Source organism: Phodopus roborovskii, unplaced genomic scaffold (genome assembly GCF_943737965.1).
Source record: "Phodopus roborovskii unplaced genomic scaffold, PHOROB, whole genome shotgun sequence".
NCBI classification, from domain to species: domain Eukaryota; kingdom Metazoa; phylum Chordata; class Mammalia; order Rodentia; family Cricetidae; genus Phodopus; species Phodopus roborovskii.
The window spans coordinates 12,718,023-12,739,848 of record NW_026126563.1 but is presented as its reverse complement, the minus strand read 5'-3'; the positions used below and the strand labels follow the sequence as shown (position 1 = coordinate 12,739,848).

The window sequence follows — 21,826 nt, the reverse complement described above, 5'->3', positions numbered from 1 at the left end:
GGGACTAGAAAGCAGGGATCTGTAGAAGGTTGTTTTTATTGCCACCAAAAAGAAGGTAGGTGATTGGGTTGAATTTGGGTTAGGAATATTTTATGTGGGTGGGTCCCTGTGATTGGCAAACATTTTCTCTAAAGGGCCAGGTTGGCTCTGTAGGTTTTTATGTGTTTTGTTTCAAGACCATTCAGCTCTGCCATTATAGAATAAGGCAATCATAGCTAATACATTGGTAGATGGTTATGGCTATGTTCCGATAAGATTTAAATTATAATAACAAGTTGTTATGAGAAGTTTTCCCTCTAGCCTGGTTCCAGAGTTGCATCAGCCACAAATAACACACAGAGACCTCTGTAGTAGATATAAAGCTGTTGGCCTTTTACTAATGTTTCTTATTGGCTAGCTCTGTCTTAAATATTAACCCATTTCTATTAATCTAAGTGTTTCCAAATGGTCTTATCGGAGAGAGGGTCCGGATCTTCTTCTCTCAAGTCCTACATCTTGACCCTCCTACTACATCTCCCAGAGTCCTCCTAGTCTCCTAGTCCCACCATGGCTTTGTATTTGCCAACAGTGCTTTATTCATTAACCAATAAGAAAAACATTTACAGATGACATCTCCTATCACCACCTCTTTTCTGTCTAAAATAAAAAGGGTTTTACCTTTAATATAGTAAAATATGTATTAAAACAGTTATCAAATAAGAACTATTGTTAACAATATTTAGTCCATTAACATTTAGCAAGATTTAAAGTAAATATTCTATCATCTGTCCTATCTTTGTGATTCGAAAGTCTTATATGTGACTTATCTTTAATCCTAACTAAGGAAAAACTATAACCATACCTATCAGTCTTCAGCTCCATCAAAGACCACAGAAGGATAATATATAAACTCTAGAAATGACAGAGATAACTCACCTGGTCAGTCACCTGAAGTTCTTCTGTAATGTTCCATCATCAGCCCATAGGCCATAGTGTGTCTGGCAGATTCCTCAGCAAAGCAGGAAACTTTAAACTGTCCATCTGTATTGAGAGTTTGTCAGTTACTTTTCTCTGTGTCCTGCAGACTGTTTGGCAGACTCTTCCATGAAGCAGGAACCCTATAGCAATGTCCATCTTGTTTCAGCAGTCACTTTTCTGTGGGTCCTACATGTCCAATTTATACAGCATAAAGTCAAACAGTCCAGACAAGAAGAGCAATATCTTGCCCAAATGGCTAGTCTTGCCATATTGGAAATAAACTCCATAATGAGTTTTTTCTATGTCCATCTTCCTTTCTGAAGCAGGTGGTGTTGCCAGGAGCAGTTGTGCCTCATTGTCAAGAAAAACCCTAAACCATTTTAAATGTCATATTTTGTAGGTCTTTGAAAGGTTTGACTAATACCTATCCATTTGAAATATATCTCTACATATCTATAAAAACCTAACAAACCTAACTATAAGTTTTGACTATTATAGGTAACTATCTATAGTTTGTACTTAATTATACATTATATTTTTTAATGAGCTATATAAACATAGTATCTAAACAAGAGGAGAAATATACATATCACAAAATTGACCTTAAATTGTATCAATAAATGAAAATACATTCCAAAACAAACTATTCATTTCTATACCATAATCCCCTTTTTACCTTAAAAAAATTGGTTGTGATCATTAACCATTTATAACCAACCCCCATGTAAATGAAAACAAACATTTATAAACAATATTTGGGAATTTGGCCGTCATTCTTTCCAAACTGCTTCCTGCTGGTAGGGAGTACTGTATTGGGGATACTAAGCAGATGCAGAAATCCTGGCTGTAGTGGTCTACAAGGCTGCCTTGTCCCACCTGTTTTGAATGTTGGATCACCTGGGACACTGCTTCAGGGGGTCTTGCTTAATCAAACTATGTTAGTCTGGAAGGATTCCACACTTTTCATTTTCTGTGGAAAGAAAAATAGAAATTCTTCCTCCCAGTAACCTGTCCTTAAACTTAAATTTTGAAGTCAAAGCAGTTTTAAAATATATAGATTGGATTAATTTAGAAGCATTGATAATCAAGTATATTTTAGTTGTTTTTTCCTTAGCAATTGAGCAGTACAAAGACAACACAGTAGCATACAGTCTCCAGACTCTCTGTGTGCTTTCCATCTTCATGTGGCTTTCTTATTACTCTATTTCTTCTACTTCTATTTATTCATTTCTTTGAGACAGGGTTTCTCTGTGTAACTTTGGCTGCCCTGGAATTAACTCTGTGAACCAGGTTTGCTTTGAAATAACAGAGATCTGCTTGCCTCTGTCTCTCGAGTGCTAGAATTAAAAGCGTGTGCCACCACACCCAGCTTCTCTCTCTCTATCTCTCTCTCTCTCTCTCTCTCTCTTTAAAGAAACTACTTTATTTTGTTTCTTTTTCTCTCCCAAGCCTATGTATATTTTTAAACACACTGTAAACCTTTAGAGGCTTTTCTTAATCTGTCTTTATGTAAAACTTTATCTTTTTTTTTGGCCATGAGTTTTTTATCTGCTAAACAACATTTCTAAAATGAAAGCCACGGCTGTTTTAGCCACAGTCTATTCAAGATGGCGGGGGTACACTTACCACCAGCACTGAAAGATGTGCTCACCACCTTGGTCTACGCTGCCATCCGGCAGCATGTTGCTGGCTTTGAGATGTGGTCACAGCCATTGCCACCTCTCGTACACATTACTAAGTTGTTAGCAGTATTTGCCTCTTAATGTCGAGTCAGGAAACTTCCCTTAAAGGAGCCACACAAATCTCTGCTTGTCTCTAGCAATACAGAGCACAACCGAGAAAAAGGCTGCTACCAAAAAGACTTGTTTCTGTTATTTTGTTTTTAAAATCCTTAAATCTTTTGTTAAGTTTTAAGTGGAAGTTCTTAGCCCCACTTGGGCACCGTTTTTGTTACAAGTAGTTTTCCTGCCAGCCTGGTCCCACAGCCGCACCAGCCCCAAATAACATACAGAGACCCTGTATTAGATATAAAGCCTTTGGCCTGTTGCTAGCATTTCTTATTTGCTAGTTCTTATCTTAAATATTAACCCATTTTTTATTAATCTAAGTGTTTTCACACTTAGATGGTCCGGACTATCTTCTCTCAAGTCCTACATTGTGACTCTTCCTACTACATCTCCCAGAGTCCTCCTTGTTTCCTAGTCCCGCCTATCTTGCCTTCATATTTGCCAACAGTGCTTTATTCATTAACCAATAAGAGAAACATTTTACAAAATGACATCTCCATCCCAGGTGGAAAGCTGGATCTGACAACTGTGGTATATGGTAGAGGATAGGCTATATTGACTTTGTAAAACTACAGATTGTATAAGCTCTAAATAATTTATTTATGCAGACAGTTAATATTGAATTAGAATTTATTGCCAAGTAAATTGATGAATGACAAATACCTCCAAAAAAAGGTGGCTTGAGGAACTGGAGAGACAGCTCAGTGAATAAGAGCACTTACTCAAGCAATCGGACATGAGTTCAGATATTTACCATCCACACCAAAAGCTGGTCATGGTTACACCTGCCTGAAACCCCAGCATTGCGTTGATGGAGACAAGTGGGTCCCAAAGCTTACTGGCCAGACAACCCAGCTGAAACAGGAAACTTCTTATTTAGTCAGGGACCCTGCCTTAAAGAAATTAAGTGGGAGAATGGAGGAAGATGCCTGAAGTCATTCTCTGGACTCCGTGGATGTGTGCGTGAGTGCACACCTGCATGTTTCCTTCACCATACACTCCATACCCTATACACAGAGATACAATTTTTTTTAAAAAGCAGATTTATAAAATGTAGGTTTGGGTTAGATGTGCTTTCTACTTTGAACTAAGTAGCCACTTTCCTGCCCCTTGAAAAAACACTTTGGTTGTTGAATTTTACCAATGCTGCATATTATATTAATATAAAGGAAACAGACGAATTGTTGGTACTTGTGTGTTAAGGCCAAAATCCACTCACTAGCTTTAAACTCATTGTTCTGGGGCCTAAGTCTGCTTCTGTAGGTTGTTTTAATATTCGAGGCTGGGTGTCTTGAAGCCCAGGCTGCCTTTGAACTCACATTGTAGACAATAATGAGTTGAACTACTGTCTTTGTGCCTTCATCTCCCAAGTGCCAGGGTCACAGGTGTTTACTGTCATGGCAGTCTCATGTGATGCCAGAGTAGAGCCCAGGCCTTTGTGCATGCTAGGCAAGGGCTCTCCAGCGAAGACACATCTCCAGCCCTGACATTTTTTTGTCTGCATTTTATATTTAATAGAATATGAAGTTGGATGTGTTAGCACATTCCTGTCATCCCAGCACTCAGAAAGTAGTGGCAGGAGAATTAGGAGTTCAAAGCCAGCCTTAACTATAAGGGCAGTTTAAGGTCAGCTCCAGCTGCATTGTAGGAATCTGTCTCAAAAACCACCACCATCCCCATCTCTACAGCAAGCCAGCAAGGACTCTGAGCATGGTTGCTGACTGATAGTTGTTTGATTGATATAGAGCCTGCTTCTTTGTTTAGAAAGAAGTTAAGTGAAAATCCCCCTGTTGATGTGATCAGTGGAAGGAAAACTAATGAAAATCTCTTTAAACTTAAAAAAAAAACTAAAAGGATTCTGAAGGTGACACCCCTCTGCATGATGCCATAAGTAAGAAGCGCGATGACATCCTGGCAGTTCTTTTGGAAGCTGGAGCAGATGTGACCATCACGAACAACAATGGGTTCAATGCCCTGCATCATGCTGCGCTTAGAGGAAATCCCAGGTAAAAGTGTCTTTTTGTTCTGCTTTAGGTGCTGTTTAAAAATGTCTTTCTGTTTTCTGTAGTATCCCAGGCTGAGTGTCCAGAGCCCTTCCCTCTGACTTTATCTCCCATCATCTTCAGCTACGTATTATTATTATTATTATTATTATTACACTGTTTTCCTTCCTAAAGTAGGCTGTCTGTTCTCTTCCTCCAGATTCTCAAACACTTTCTTTCATGAGGGTGTCTCAGTCAACTTCTCTTTCTTTCCTGTGCAGCTGCTTCCTTTTGTCAGCAAAGTTCTGTTTGGTGTGTTACTCATGTGCATGGTCTGCTTGGTGCTGCCTGTCCAGTGTGTGCATTTCCTGTAAGACTGTGGGTGTTCTTATCTATGCTTATGTCCTCCACACAAATTAGTCTTAGCAGGACAGGAGCTACAAGACTTCAAGAGATAATGTATGATTAATTACAGAATGAATTCTGTAGGAAAACTGGAGGTGTTCAGATGGAGCAATCAGATTAAGTGGTCAAGAAGATTTTTGAGGGAATTTAAGCTGTACTGTAAGATCATAAAGTTTGATACAAACTAGAGGTTTGAAGGGTATAGAAAACTGCTGTCTTAAGTATTTTTAATTGTTTCGTTTTCATTAGATGTGATTATAGTATAGTTAATAAATTAAGCATATTGAGGAGGAGGAATGTTTTTCTTCTGTGTCTTGAATTCTTGTGTAATTCTTGAGGATTCTTTAGAAAATATGTAATAGTGACTCCTTCAACCAGCTAATTTGTATTAGATGACATTTAGTAAAGACAGGAAAGGAGCTGGAGAGATGGCTCGGTGGGTAAAGGTGCTTGTTGCATGACAACCTGAGTTCAGTCCCCAGAACCCAGTTATGGAAGGAGAGAATGAACTGACTCATGCAAGTTGTCCTCAGACCTCTACATGTTTGCCGAGGCACACATATACCTGCATGCATCACATAAATATTTTTTAAAAAGGGGAGGGGGAATGCGCTAATTATATAACAAGACGGCTTTGGTTAAAGCTAGCTGAATCCTTTATTCCATTTTTTTAAATTGTTGGGCAGTCATGACTCTTGATTGCCATATACAGATTTGAAGACAGTAATGGTTATTTAAACATGTGTCGATTGTAATAGCATGTTGGGTGTTTTGAGAGTTTTTTCATATCAAATATTTTATTATAGTTATATTTTCTTTGTAGACTTTGGGTCTTTACCTTTCCTTAGAAAAGCAGATACGGCACATTGTTATTTCCAAATGCTAAAAATTTTCCTCTTTTAGATTAAATATCAATGTTAATAGACTTGCTAACACTTTCCTCTTGTCTGTTTAGTCTCTCTTGTTAATGTGGCCACTGTCTATATTGTAATGTTTTAGCCGCTTTTTGTTTTGCTGGCTGCTGTTATTTAGTATGACTGATTGCATGCTGGACTTCTGTCCTATTGTAATTGTAACTAGTGCTCTTTAGTTAGCACAATTCTTGGGTACTTTTTAGAATGTTTGCACATTTTCCCTGTTAGGTTTTTTTCTTGTTTTTGTTTTTAATAACATTGTATAAGCTAGTATTGGGACAAGTATTTGCTTGTAATTCCCTTTTTAATGATTGAAAATGTGGGACATTTCCAAAATTTGCATGTACACTTATATGTGTGTATGTAGAAGCTGATGCTGTTCTACTCCCCGGCTTTACTTTTAGTTAATAACAGTAATTTTTCAGCAGTGCATCAGCAACATGGTAGAATTGATAATTATTGGATGTGATTTTTCTGAAGGAAAACTTTTATTATCCTGGTCTTCAATATATGTGTAGGGGCCTTATGTTTATGGAAGATGTGCTTTGAGATCTGGACTTGAAGGTGCAGATGAGTACAGATCATAAAATTTCAAAACTGATCTGTGGGCTTAAGAATTTTAAATCAGAATAATACTGGTCATGTTTTCTAATATTTGATGTGTTTGTTTTTGTTTATGTGTTGGTAGTGCTGTAGATTGAACCCAGGACTTGTATGTACAAGCACCTGGGAGCTGCATTTCCAGCCAGATATTTTATGTTTATAGCCATGTTTCCCCCTAGAGTTAAGTCTGAGACTTGTGGCCAGGTGAGGAACAAGGCTGCAGAGTTGAAAGTCTTCACAATAATAAGTAGTAATGTTTTAAATAATAAGTAGTAGTGTTTTAGCATTTTCTTTGTTTCGAACATTAGAAACCTTTGCTTCAGGTTCAGGGGCAGAATAATTCGATGTTTATTGTTAAAGTCTGTCCCTGAGACAGCATTCTGCAGTATTATGCTAACACTCGGGTAAATAGTGGCAAGCTTGAAGGCTAGTGCTATTGAAGATAATGACTCCATTTCTGAGTGCTAAATATTATTACAGTTTTCTGTAATTTTAAACTTGTATACCATGCCCTGGAGAGATGGCTCAACATTTATGAGCGTATATTGCTTTCAGAGGACGTGAATTTAGTTTCTGGAACCCATGTCAGGTAACTCCATGGGGGGAATCTGATCCTTCTACCCTGTAAGGGCATCTCACTCTTGTGTACATGCCCCTGCACAGATAGAAATACACATGCTTTTTAAGAATTATATAAATAACTCAACATCTGCATACCCATATGAAACATACCGTCATAGTCTCATCATGTTTTTAAGGTGAGTTTTGATGAATTTCTCACATATTTTCTTCCTTTTCAGGAAGTTCATTAGGTAGTACAATAGACATTTTCTTACTTTCAGACGAATGAGAAATGTAATTATTAAATTTTGCAATGCTTTTGTAATAGTTTTAAAATTTTATTAATTCAAATGAAAAGTTAATACCAACGACCACAAATAAATAAGTTTATTTGAAATCCTTTTAACACACTTTTTTTTCCATAAAGCTTTTAATAAACATCTTTAATCACTATAGTGCTTCCAAATAAAATTGACAGTAGCTAGTTATTTGCTTTTAATTACAGTCAGAATAAATCAATAAGCTGAAGTAGTTGCCATGTAGTTCATATTCACAGATGAAACGCTGGCTGTCCTGTGGTAATCAATGCATAGCTACAGCTGGTTGAAGGGGACCAAATCCATTGAAGAGGCGATTTGGTTCCATTTTACCAGCTTTAGCAAAGCATTATCACTGCTAGTTTAGGAACCAAATTGGTTAAATGCTCTTTTATAGAAATTCAACATGACAAATGTTAGAAGTCCTTCCTATACTGGTGTGCCAGTTGCCAGAAGTAAAATTCCCACTTGTACATACATGTCCTACTACTTGGTACTCTTGTAACTCACTCGGGAGTCTTTTCCCTTCAACGAGTTAAAGTGTATCTTTACTTAATTTTTTTTTTTTCCCTTTTTAATGTGTAGCCCAGGCTGGCCTGGCCTGGAACTCATGATCCTCCTGCCTCTGCCACCTTCAGCAAATCCTGCTGGTGTGAGCCACCACAATCGGCTACTTAATTCTTAAGTGCACATAAATAACCTCTTGGAAAACCAACATCCTTTAGAAAGAACAGATATCTAATGCATATCAGAATGTTTCCAGTTTATCTCCCAGCAGGTTCCTTTATCTCTTCTTTCTTTTTCTTCTTTTCTTCTTTGTTTTGAGACAGTATCTCTCTGTAGCCCTGATCATCTTGAATGTCACTCTGTAGACCAGACTGGCCTCAAACAGAGATCCACCCACTCCTGCCTCCTGAGTGCTGGGATTAAAGTTGTGTGCCACCACATCCAGCCTGCCAAGCCAAGTTGTTAAGCAAGTTGCTGACAGGGATGGAGAGATATGAGTAGCCTTAAGGAAATACCTCTGTCCTTTAGTTTATAAATAGTTCACACATGTCTTCAATGTCATTCTTTGCTTTTGCTTGTGTTGGCATACTAACCTTGAGTTCATAATTTAGCCTACTTAAAGATCTATTTTCTTAACTAAATTCTGTGCTTTTTGAGTATAGGATGTTTAGTTCTTATTATAAGGTTAGTGTTACATTGGCATGTGGTAGTTAGCTAATCCATGAATTTGGAGTATTAAAGTCTACCACATATGTTTAAAAGCATCACTTAAATGCTTGTTACAATGTGGTTCTGCTGTAGATTTCTTGCCTGAGGAGGATGTCTTCTGAAATGTACTCTTGAGATAAAAGTCTGATAAATGATAGTTTGTGAAATAAGAATGCTGAGTGAAGTATTATCACATTAATTTATTGTCTAACCTGGGAGAAACGTGACACAAGGTAAGACAATATGCAAGTAGTTGCATATGGTTTTCTGCTTGTGTAGGTTCTCGGGTATTATGCTACTGGTGAAATTAATGCAATTTTAATTCTTTCCATCATTTTTCATAATAGTGAAATAGGTGTTCAACTGCCTGAACTTGAATGCTGAAGATAGCACTAGCCTGGTTCTATTTTTAGTAGTTACATGGCAGCCATTCAGCAGATGCAGTTGCTCAAGTGTGCTTTTGGATAGTTCAGTTTCATGTACTGGCCATATCAGGGCAAGGAGAGGCCATGGGAAAAAATAGTACAGCGTTTGATAATGTCAGCATCTGTCATCCCTGTCAGGGAGGCAGTTGACATGTTTGGGTTACAGCAGTGTCAGCAGATGTCCAGAGTCTTAACATGTACTCCGTTCAAAAAGAACACCTGATCTAAGTGCTGGATGTGACATTTCAGGGTGATTGAAAACACTCCTAGATATGGTAGCTAAACTTGGAAGCAATAGAATCAGTTTCAGTTTTATAAATGAATAGCCAGCATTTTGTAAGGATTGTAGCAAAAATTCCTAGTTGCCAAAATGTTTTTAGAGAATTATTAAAACCTTTCAGATTTATGGAATAATTAATACAGTTGTTAATTAATTTTGAGCAGAATGATACCCTTTCATATAAGCAAGGATAATACAGTCTGTAAAATAATTGACAGTTTGTTACCAGTTTATCCTGTTCCCTTTGAGTTGGGGCCCAACATTGTGTCTGTTTTAGCCGTCTCTTATGCTTTAAGTGTTAGCAGCTTCTAAAGTAGAGATTGGGTTAAGAACTGATAAACTGGAGACAAGGGCAAGTGATTTCATTTGTACAGTATCAGTGTACTTAAAAGATCGCCTTTTAAAATTACAGTTTTCTATAGTGTCAGGAAAGAAAATATAAAACTGAAAAATTTACCCTAGAAAATCTTCTGGTTTTAATAGGAGTGCATTTTACCACGCATAAAGAATAGCTATTAAAATATGTATAAAATCACATTTTAATGTGATTTTTGTTGCCTTATTTTTCTGATCAAGTCTGTTGGTCCTGATTTGATTAATGTGATACACTTAAATAAAGATCTATGAAGGCAGAAAATGGTATACAGCATACTGTTGTGTGCTGGCAATACTATTTCTTCTGTAGTAGTCAAATTTTGGTCATGCGAGTACTCACACAATATAGAATGTAGAATCATAATAAAAATTGAAATCCACTTCTATGGAACTTTTCCTTTAAGTATAATGTCAGGGATATTGGTTTGCACTTGCAAATGGCTGGTACTTTTGGAATGGGGTTTTTAAAACTGTCGGTGGCCATTTACTTGACATCAGGTTAATTTATGTCAAGGTCATCCTCCTGGAAAGCATTGCTCTTCTTGGTGGCCATTACCTACCCAAAATACATACTTCTTTACATTCCATAGCAGTGTATGTTCATATGGGTACATAAAGAAGTATGTGCTCTGAGTAGGCATACTAAGCTGTTTGCTGTGGAAACTGGAAGTCCCTTTCCCTTTGTTAATGAGCATTCTGGTTACTGATAGGGAATAGTAATGGGTTATGTGTGGAGATTATCAGAGACCACGTTTCGCACAGATTTACCTGTCCCCATCGTGCACTTGGTGTGTTTGTTGTGGGGGCACACGAGCACTGGGTGCTTGTCCCGCTTGGTTCTTCCGGGGATGATGCGGAGAATCAGTGGGCTCTGAGTGTACTCAAATGCTAGCGCCACGTTGCTTTCTCTCAGTCACAGGTCCTTTTTCTTCTGCTGTATGATTTCCTTCTAGATGATATAAACAGATGATAATTAGTTTTGTTTAAAATATTTTTATAAACCAGATACTTTTACTTAAAACTTATTGGAAGGAACATATTATACCAGAGTTGACTTTTTTCATTGCATGAGTGAATAAATGTTCACAAATGGTAATTTATTTTTAAGGTTGCAGTTAAAATCTCATTATCATTTGGCAAGTTCTTTGTTGTTCTTTGTTATTAGTTCCTTACCTGGGTTTTGTGCTTCTGTTTTCATTTTCATTGCATGCAAATTCAAATAGATATGTAAGTATTTGACTTGTGTGAGATGAATTTTTTAAAAATGGCTTTTAACATAAAAGAAAATTACTAAAACAATTTAACTTCTTCAAAGTCTCCATAAAAGAGCAGAAATGCTTAAATGTCTGTAAGACTCTGGGCTTTTACCTGGAATATTTAGCACAAGAAATATTTAAAAGACATTTAAAAAGTTAGTCATAGGAGACCTTGAAGTCATAGGAGGCCTTGAGAAAGTGAGGTTTGGAACAGTGTGGAAGAGGGGGGACTGGGAGCCTGGGGCAGGAGAATGTTTGTAGCTTGTGGCCATGAAGAATGCTTGGCAGTGCAGCAGCTGGCCGTGCACCTGAGGGTTGCACCATGCACCTTCATACACGGTTTTGTGGCCTGAATAGTAAACAAGGGGAGACATTATAACCTGCTAGGGTTCTCCTTAACTAAATCTGGAATTAGCGTTTAAAAGTTATCATACTGTGGAGTCGTCGATGCTGATTTACCAGAGAAGTGAAAATGATTGAAACAATTGTTTAAAGCGATTAAAGCTTAAATCTTTAGTAACATTATCTTAGTGATGGATTGTATAATTTTGCACTTATCTGGCATTCTATTTGAACAATGGCATTTTAAAAACTAAATGGTCAGTCTGCGCTTTGAAATTAGCCTATGCCCAAATATAAATTAATTTAACAGTGAGACTATGTATCAGTCAGTACTAGATAAGCATTCAGACAACCGGAAGCCTCCTTACAAGTCTCCCCTTGACCCAGGTTACCTGTGAGCTTAGCCTCCTGCAGCTTTTGCAGGCAAGAGAAGTAAATGACCTAGAGTCCTGCCGCAGTCACCGCATCGTGGTTGGCCCTCACGTTATGTGCTGACTCAGCACTTCTTTTATGAGCCTGGTGAAGTAAGGAGGTGTATAGGTGGACACAGAACCTTACCTTTTAAGATAAATTTAAAAGACAAGTAAGTAAACAACAACAAAAAAAGATAATCTGCCTTTCTCTCCTGCCCTTCTCAACACACAGGCACACAGACATATTCACACATGTGTATGCACACATACACATATTAGAATCAATGTTGGCCATGCGATTTGTAAGGTAATATATCAATTATTGCATAGACAGGTAGAGAAAGTTAAGTATTGGGGGATGGATGCTAACAATGACCAAGAGATATACCTAGTTTGTGTTGTTATTAGGTGAAATAATTCACAAGAGAGGGAAAATTACTGAGGAAGTTAAAGATAGATTAAACACAAGAAACAAAAACAAAATTGCAAACAAAACCCCAAACACACCTCGCTCCCCCAAGTAGCTATAAACATTCACCCTGTTTCCTGTGGCCACCAGAGTACACTGGGTTCTTCTGACGCCTCAGGAACTATTCTGCATCTTTCTTGCTGTGAGATTCTTTTGGGGGAGCGGGAGTTTGAATTTCCAGGTTAACGGTAGATCTGGAGTGAAGCTGCCTTGTCATATCCAGAGGTCAAGTCTGCAGATGAGGTCAGGACTTCACACAGTCACCACAGAGGCCAACTGAGATTCTTCCCTCAGTAACCACAGCCTAGGCTGTTAGAGCTTTATAGGCAGCTAAGCATTTGAAACATGCACTCCCAGGCAAACAGGCTCACTTGTGCCTCTCTTCCCTGACCATATTTAGTCAACCATAGCAAAAAATAGTCTCTCAGCTGTCGATTGTCGATCTCAGGGCTGAGGAAGCTTCTATCTTGCTTTCTGCCCATTGATTGTTCTTCCTGTGGTCCAAACACTGCCATTTGCCCTGCCTTTTTTTTTTTTTTTTTTTTTTTTTTTTAAAGAACTGCCAAATAAAGCGGTGTCTCATGTTTCCACTTACATTTCCCAGATTCTCCCCGAGCTTGTGCTGAGATGGGGAAAACCTCGGGCGGCTGCTGCTTTACTTAGAAGTGCTGCAAAGAAAAAGGGAAAAGGGGGACACAAAGCTTACCTCGGCTAATTGCAAGACAGTCTCCAGGCAGATCTGGGGTGTAAAACCCCCGCTGCCAGGAGACTTCATAAATGACTTGTCTTTGTTGGTTAAAACATGTTTGTTCAGTAATGCATTACACAGCTGTCAGCCTTTAGGGATTTTGTACAGTTATATTTAGGGCTAGTTATTTCTATAGAGGCTTTTAAAATATAATAAATAGTACTTGAATGGGAAGTAGAAGTGGTAAGTAGAACCTGTATAGTGATTGTGAGGTAAGATCCTTAGGAAAAGCATAGCATGGAGAGCCCTTTGAAATGCTACTTAGAACTATTGGTTCAGTGTCTGCTTTGCTCACCTTGTAGTGCTTAGTGAACACATGGCAGGGATGCCTTGAATAAGTATGTGCTTTGAACAGCACACATGCAAGTCCAGAGAAAGCCTTTTGGTGTGTAGTAGACTCTGTGTGTCTCTAGGTCTGCAGCTGCTTCTCTTTCCCTTAGAAGCTGTGACCCCAGTTTTCTGATTAGCACTTAGCTGTGCCCATCACAGACTCAAGCGGCCATGGATGTGACATAACTTTGCTGTGTATATTGTGCCTGAAGACAAAAAATACTTACTAATCCATTTGTTTTTAACCAACCATCAGACCTAGAAAATCTATGAAGATAAAATTTAAATCTCAAAAGCCTGGAAGAAAAAAAAAAAAAAAAAAAAACGGGGAGGCAAAACCATGCATCTTGTTCTTAATTCAGTTGTGTTCTCTCAAGTATCAACTGAGCTGAGAGTCAAGTAGAACTACCATCATTTCACAGCCTCTAGAGGGAGTTGTCCTTGACATTCATTTGTCTTCAGTGTTAAATTGCAGGTGGCGGGTGGAGGGTTCTATTTTAAAGCATTTTAAAGGAGTGCTATAGATACTTGCAAATTTTAGATAACTTTTTGTAGCTGTTAATTTATTCATAGTAAGAGATGATATACTCGTCAGATTTTAAAAGAATTTGATTTTCAGGGTACTAAGTCAGCCTACTTTGCTGTTGGATAGCAATGAACACTGTACCATGTTCTGGTGCTGGGTGGAGACCCTGAAATGAATGAGAGAGTCCCTGCTCCAGGGCTCAGCTAGCCACCAAAGACCAGGTATTGCTAGTACCCTCCTTGGATGCTCAGGGTTGATTCCTGTGTTTCTTCATTCTCCCCACTCACCAAAACTTTGATTTCTGTGGTTTCCATGTGCAAAGAATGTACTGTACACAGTTGTATAGCAATGTTTGACATGGCTCCAGAAGCTTCTGTTTGTGATTGATTAACTTGTCTTAAGTCCTGTCATGGGTTCTGTACTAATCCATGAGAGACTTCTAAATTAGCTAAGCAAACATTTATTGAACATCTAGTGTGGTGCTGTTGTAAGGTCTTTTTAAAATGAGATGATACTAACATGCAAGGCTTCCTTAGTCTGCCTGCTGGGTTTATTTGAGAAAAAGTTCCCTCTCTCACTGAAGAAAGACATTAGGAATAGCATGGCAGGCCCTAGAAATTGACCCAGTGCCATTTGAGTACTACATACCAGTAGACAGCTGCTTGTCCCCTCTGCTTCTTGGAACTCATGTGTTCGTCATTCAGCAAATGTCTGTGCCAGGGATTAGGTTAGGCACCACTATTAGTTGTTCTGGAACTTAATGCTTCTTTGGCACTATTTACAGATGCCTGCTTAACCAGTCGTAAGATCTTATTTATAAAACATCCGTGTCCTTGATCTGTTGGAAAAGAAGTGGTTGAGAGATGAAAACGAGTGAGTTACCAAGTCTTAGGGACTGCAAGTAGCAGTCTGTTGCTTTAAGAAAGACACTGAATGACTTAGTGACCTTAATGTCTTTGTGTAACTGCATGGCCTGTGTTGCTTGCAGCATAGCCACAGGCTCCCCTTGTACCTAGCTGGGAGTACTGCAGAGAAGACCCTGCAACTGCACCTCCAGGTGCTATGGTGTGTCCCTAAATTACCTCTCTGTGGAGAGAAGGGCGAATGACTCTGATCTGGGCTCAGTACATGGAGGGGAGGGACCAGGGGGACCCTTCCTTTATTTTCTTTGAGCTTACCTTGCAGACTGGGTCCAAGGATGTTTTGTTTACTTTTCTGAAGGGGGTTGATTAGTTTCTAATTAAACGCTCTGAAAAGGGGGTTGGAGAAATTGCTCCTTGGTTAAGAACACTGGCTGCTCTTCCAAAGGATCTGGGTTCAATTTCCATCACCCACATGGCAGCTCACAACTATACCATCAAACAGATATATATGCAGGCAAAACACTAATGCACATAAAATAAAGATAACCCTTTTAAAGATATTCCTAAAAATGTATGTGTGAAGAATGAGAGAGAAAAAGAAGCAAAAAAATGAATCCACATAGCTCCCTCTGATGTAGAATGTGCCCGTTAGCCTGTGTAGATGCTTCTCTCAAACAGGACATTGCTTTGCACCCTTTGAGTATGGGGTGTGCATTGACTTGTCAAGAAGACAGCGTAGAAAGAGTGGAGAGACAACATAAAACAGAGAGCTATGACACTTCTTCATCCTGTGTCAGGGGACAACATCAAGAGTGTCAAGTTATGTGGATAGTAGGTGAAAAGTGACAGGAGACACTGCCTGTGTAATCTTCCTTCTAGGAGCCCGTAATTCCAGTGACATGAGAAAACATTGACAAGATTCCCAGGTGAAGAATTAGAGGCCTAGTTAGTGTTCCATGGGCTTCTCAGCCTCATCAAAAGTAAGAAAAATGAGAAGCTGTCACAGCTCAAGGAATAGGACAGGTATAATGTGATATTCAGAGCAGACAGAAAAGAATACTAAGTAAAAATAAAAGAAATAGTTTAAAGAATAGACAGCTAGAGGGCTAGGATTATAGCTTAGTGGCAGAGCTTGTGTAAGGCGCAGCTGTCCCCAGCGCCACAGAAATGAATGAACAAGCAGTAAATTAATCCACATACTGTCAACTAGCTGTTAGTTACTTAGCATATACTTTTAAAAAAATGTAGGTTTTAAGAGACAGGTTCTTTATTTACTCTGAGTTTGTCTTAAATTCATGATCATATTGCATCAGTCTTTTAAATACTATGATTATATATGCTTATATATCATCATGTCCAAGTTTTGACTGATCTGTCTGCAAACATTTCTTTTTATATTTGTTTTATTTTTTAAGATTATATTTTCCCTTTCCTCCCTCCAAACCCTTCCATGTATGCCCACCAAGTGTTCTTCAAATTCATGATCTCTTGTTATATTTGTGTGTGTGTGTGTGTGTGTGTGTGTGTGTGTGCACATTTATGTGTGTATTCCTAAATATATAAATATAGCCTGCTTAGTATGTATGTTACTTGTATCCATAAGCATTTAGGGCTGACCATTTGGTATTGGATAACCAATTGGTGTGTTCTTCCCTGAGGAAGACTATCTCCTGCTCTCAACATTCCTCAGTGATCCTTAGGGGTGCTTTCCTTCAGCTACATTAGCATGTCTGTGTTTAGTCGCAATGTTAGTGAGACTTCTGAATGTAGCTTCTGACATTTCTAGGAGACACAATTTCATAGCAAACACTCTGATCCTCTGGGTTTTACAACCTTTCTGCCTCCTCTTCAAACAGTCCTGAGTGTACATATCTTTACAAGTTAATACCAGTAAACCGTGTGCTGATTATGCAATGGTTGGTTTCAGTAAAACATTAAGTATTGTTTCATGAGATGGAAGCAGATGCAGAAATTCACAACTAACCATTGGGCCAAGCTCCTCGAGTAAAAGTGTGGGAAGAGTGATAATTAATGAACAAAGGAGTCAAGAGCATGATGGGAAACCCACAGAGTCAGCTGGCCCGAGCTAGTGAGAGATCACTGACTCAGGTCTGACAGATGGGGAACCTGCATAACTGAACTAGACTCCCTGAATACAGGTGACAGTGGTGTGACTGGGACAATATATGAGGCCACTGGCGGTGGGTCCAGGATGTCACTCTAATGCACAAGCTGACTTAGTGGAGCCCATTCTGTATGGAGAGACGCCTTGTCAGCCTAGACACAGGGGTGTGGGGGTGGAGAGGAGCCTTGGTCCTGCCTCAACTAGGTGATGGGACAGACTCAGTAGACTCCTAGGGGAGGCCTTACCCTCTCTGAGGAGTAGATGGGAGGAGGGGGGAGTGGGAGGAGTAGGAGGAGAGGAGGGAGGGGGACTGAGATAGGAATATAAAAAATTAATTAAAAAAAGTATTTCACGTTCTCTTAAAAGCATACTAAAATAGGCGAACGCTCGTTCCCCTCCCTCCCCCCTTCGTGTTTTAAAGTCAGGTCTCATATAGCCCAGGCTGGCCTGATTGATACTGTGTAATTGAGGCTGCCCTTGAACTCTGGGTCCTTTTGTCCCTACTTCCCAGGGGCTGGTATTAAAGGCACACCACACCATACCCAGCTTCAGACTTATTTTAAAAGATTTAATTTTTTTTTTGGGGGGGGTGTATTTAGAGACAGGGTTTCTCTCAAACTCACAGAGATCGGCCTTCCTCTGCCTCCCAAGTGCTGGGATTAAAGGCTTGCACCACCACCGCTTTAGGAATTGCTACTTTAGATAAATGTTAATTTTAAATTTGTGAAAATTGTGAAATGGTCATGTTTGTGTGCTATAAAGGTTGAGGTGACCATGTTGTAGAAGTGTTCAGAGGAAAGATCTGGATGATCTGTTATGCAAGCCAGTTGTTTTCAGCCTCCTAACGCTGCGACCTTTAACACAGTTCATCATGGTGTGAACGACCCCAACCATAAATTATTTTCATTGCTACTCCATAACTGTAATTTTGCTATAGTTATAAATCCTGATGTAAATATGTTTTCTGATGGTCTTAGGTGGCCCCTGTGAAAATGTTATTTGACCCACAGGTTGAGAACTGCTTATCTAAAGAATGTTGGGTTACCAGGCACAGTAGTTGTAGATTTAATCAGGAAAATGAACAGGGCAATTATAATGTTTTCCTTATAGAATAACTCCTAGGTTTTGGACTAGGACGGCAGATTAAATGGCAAAAGGAATAATGAAAATTAAGAATATAGGAGGAGTGTATTGTAGGGAGGAAGAGGAAAAGAGAGATTTGTGTTGGGCATGGTGGCATAGCATATAATCTCAGCTTGGGGGAAGATGAAGCAGGAGGACACTGTAGAGGCCACTCTCTACATAGTGAGACTCTCTCCAAAGGATCATCACCAACTGGGATGGCCCTGAACTCGTCGGAGGTTGTCTTGCCTCAGTTTCTCGAGTATGACATCAGAAGTGTGGCCCACCATGCCTGACTCACAAGCCATTTATTCCTCTTTCTAAAAAAAATGCTGAGTTTGCTTTTGAAGGGCAGAGATTTCTTGCAGACACTGCCCCAGGAACAAGAGTCAATGTGTTTGAAACCTCTCTTCATTTATTATTGCAGTTAATAAAGACTCTACTTTTCTAGACAGAGACAGAATTTTTATCTTACTGTACTTTCATGTTGATAGCTTAATCTTAATGCCCAGTTAGCTCTCTGGATATCCTCCAAAAATCTTTCTGTATTGCTGTCTGCATGCACAACTTAAACCATTGGTGATATATTCATCTCATGTGACAGTATTACAGTTTCTGTAGGAAGGCAGAGATTGCGATTTCCTTTTAAAGTACTTTGTTAGGGGTACCAGAGAGATGACTCAATGTTTAAGAGCAATGGCTGCTTTTGCAGAGGACCTGGTTTGACTCCCTGCAGCAACATGAAGGCTTACAACTGTGTCTGGTTCCAGGGGATCTGAAGCCCTCTTTCTGACCTTGTGGGTACCAGGTAGGCACGTGGTACATATGCATACATTCAGGTAAACACTCTTACATACAAAATAAATAAATTTTAAATAAGTATACTTTCCTAGTACCATAATTTCTAGCTATTTAAAACGAGGCTTCTCGTCTCAATAATACCATATTTCTTTTGAATTTTAATTGCACTGATAGTTTTCTATTCTGTCACTGTTGGGAGGAGAGCAAAGATGGTGAATTCCAAATACTGTCTTAGTGTTGATTTTTTTTAAAAAAAGCTGTTTATTGATATATATATTGATATATATATATATATATAGTCAAGTGGTACTACATCTATTATACTGCAAGAAGATAACTGTCTTTATGCCTTCTTCTTTTGCCTTAGTCCTCCCATTATCTTGTAACTTGCCTTGGGATTTTTTAATTTATCCATCAAAATCATAAGAACATTTCAGGTTAGGGACGTCAAAGATTTAAAACTAAACCCATTCCATTAGTGTCTGGCACAGATTCTGTTTAAACCAGTAATGTTAACACTGAATTTTAGCTTTGCTCAGGGTGCCTTTGAACTTTCTGTGTAGGTGAGAATGCACTTGAACTTCTGGCCTGTCTTTCCTGAATGCTGGGAGTGCAGATGTGTAGCTCCACTGCAGGCTTGTGTGCTGTTAGGAGAGTGAGTCACACCTCTCTCTATTGTTTGTTTTGAGATGATGTCTTACATAATCTGGACTACGTAGCTGACAGTGATGTTGAACCTTGGCTCTGTTGCTGGTTTATATTGCCTTTTTGGATCCATTTATTGTTATTTTATATTGTGGGTGTTTGCTTCGATGTGTGTCTTTGAGCCATGTGTATGCAGTGGTGCCTGAGGAGGCCAGGAGAGAACACTAAATTCTCTAACCTGGAGAGAATCTTCTGAGCTGCCACAGAGGTGTTGGGAAACCATGTCCTCTTCAAGGACAGAACAAGTGTTTTTTTTAACTGAGCCCCTCACATAGCTTTTAAATAATAATGTTTTAGTTTTGATTAAGAGTTGTTTTAGATTTATTTATGCATATGAGTGTTTCCCTGTATGAATGTTTATGTGCCACATTGGTAACTGGTACCTAAGGAGGTCAGAAAAAGGCTGGTGAATTGGAGTGACTTACTTGGTACTGGAACTAAAAAACCAGAGTCCTTTGCAAGAGCAACAAGTGCCCTTCACTGCTGAGCCATCGCCAAGACTCCATCATAGTTTATTTTTAATACAGTGTTTCATGGTTTATGTATCTTCTAAACGTGTATAAAATCTATAAGCCTCTTAAAAGTTTTTTTTTTTTTCATGTGCTCTGATGTGCAGAGCAGTAGATAGTGTACAATATCATAGTCATGCTATCCAAATGTTTTGTGGCACAGTGTGTCTGTCACCAGTGACTTTCCATTAATCCGAGTGGAGCTGAGTCTGGTGGCTCATGTTTGTAATCCCATCACTTGGAAAGCTGAGGCAGGGAGATTAAAGTTCAAGGCAAGCCTTGCCTACAAAAGTAGTAGCACTCTAAAAACAAACATCTGATAAACCTTACGAACTTGGCTTTGGTTCAAGTTTAGAGGTTGTTAGATCCTCCAAAGATTACTTTTTAAAAGCAGTTATTTATTTTTATTTATTGTGTGTGTGCACATGCATACGTGTATTCACATGTGCATGGATATTCCATGATGTACATGTGGAGGAGGAGCACGGCTTATAGAGGTGAGTTCCGTCCGTCCTACATCTGAGTCCCAGGAATAGAACTCGGCCATTCAGGCTCAGCACAAGCTCTTTTATACCAGGGACCGCCTCACCTGTTCCTTCAAAGCCTATTCTTAGACTCTTTGGACTTTCTCCATGGGATTCATAAACTGCCATCAAAGACATTTGCATTCTGAGCCCTGTGAGGTCCCAGGGCCACTTTAGAGGGTGATACCTCCATGAGTTTTCCATATAACATATTTTTGTGAGGAAAAGTTGACTCTGTAGCATTTATGTTCTCCGCTGGCTCTATTCTGCAAATGGGGGTTGTTCGTTTAGCTCTCAAATACCAAAAAGCTAAACATTGAGAATTATAAGAGCAGTTTTTGTCTGTAGGGGCATATTCTTTTTTTGTTTGTTTTAAAGAATATGTTCATTTGATAACAAGATTTCTTTTGAATATTTTTTTAAAGAAAATGAAGTTTATATTATGCAAATGGAAAGATAATGTGAATTTGCCTTGCAGTGCAATGCGTGTTTTACTCTCAAAATTACCAAGGCCATGGATTGTGGATGAGAAGAAAGATGATGGTTATACTGCCCTGCACCTGGCTGCCCTGAATAACCATGTAGAAGTGGCTGAACTGTTGGTACATCAGGTAGGAAAGGCACAAACTTAGAGCGTTGTAATTCATCAGTTCATCTCACCAAGTGGATTTTAATAGGCTGCAGTAAAACCGCCATTATGATGAAAGCTGAAACAATGTATTCTCTGCTTTTTAACATTGGTGGTTTTGTTTCAATGAAACAGTCTTGCTATAATAACCCTGGCTTAGCTAAAACTCAGTATCTTGCCTCACTTTCCTTAGTGCTAGAATTGCAAGTATGTATCACTCTTCCTGGCTAATAACCCTGGCTCTCTACTCCCAGCCCCTGTTTATCTGTGTTTACACCATGGAACGTGTGAGGGAGTCAGAAGACAGTCCTCAGGAAATGATCTGTTCTTCCATTGTGGGAGTCTTGGAGATCAAACTCAGGACATCAGACTTGCCTGCATCTGGCCAGCCTCTGTCTAGCAGTGACCTATACTCTCCCCAGCATTCACATTTCAGGAGGCATAACAAGATGACAGAGAAACTTACATAAATACAATAAAAACAAGCAAAAAAAAAAAAAAAAGGCTGTTCTCCACATAAGGTAACATGTTAGAGTTTCAGCTCTGGCCAGTAGCCCAAGCAAAAGCGCAGGTAGCAGTCAGAATTGTGATTAGACTGGTTTTAAGACCTAACAGTGTAGGGAACTGGAGAGATAGCTCAGCGG

The 21,826-nt window shown here is 39.0% G+C and overlaps 1 protein-coding gene across 1 annotated transcript in view; it reads left to right on the top strand.

Annotated features, from left to right (window-relative positions):
- Mib1 (MIB E3 ubiquitin protein ligase 1) overlaps positions 1–21,826 on the top strand; it is a 100,301-nt gene that overhangs the window by 53,571 nt on the left and 24,904 nt on the right. Inside the window, exons 12-13 of the mRNA XM_051202128.1 lie at positions 4,599–4,750; positions 21,033–21,165. Coding sequence (XP_051058085.1) covers positions 4,599–4,750; positions 21,033–21,165 — 285 coding nt within the window. The remainder of the gene's footprint in view (positions 1–4,598; positions 4,751–21,032; positions 21,166–21,826) is intronic.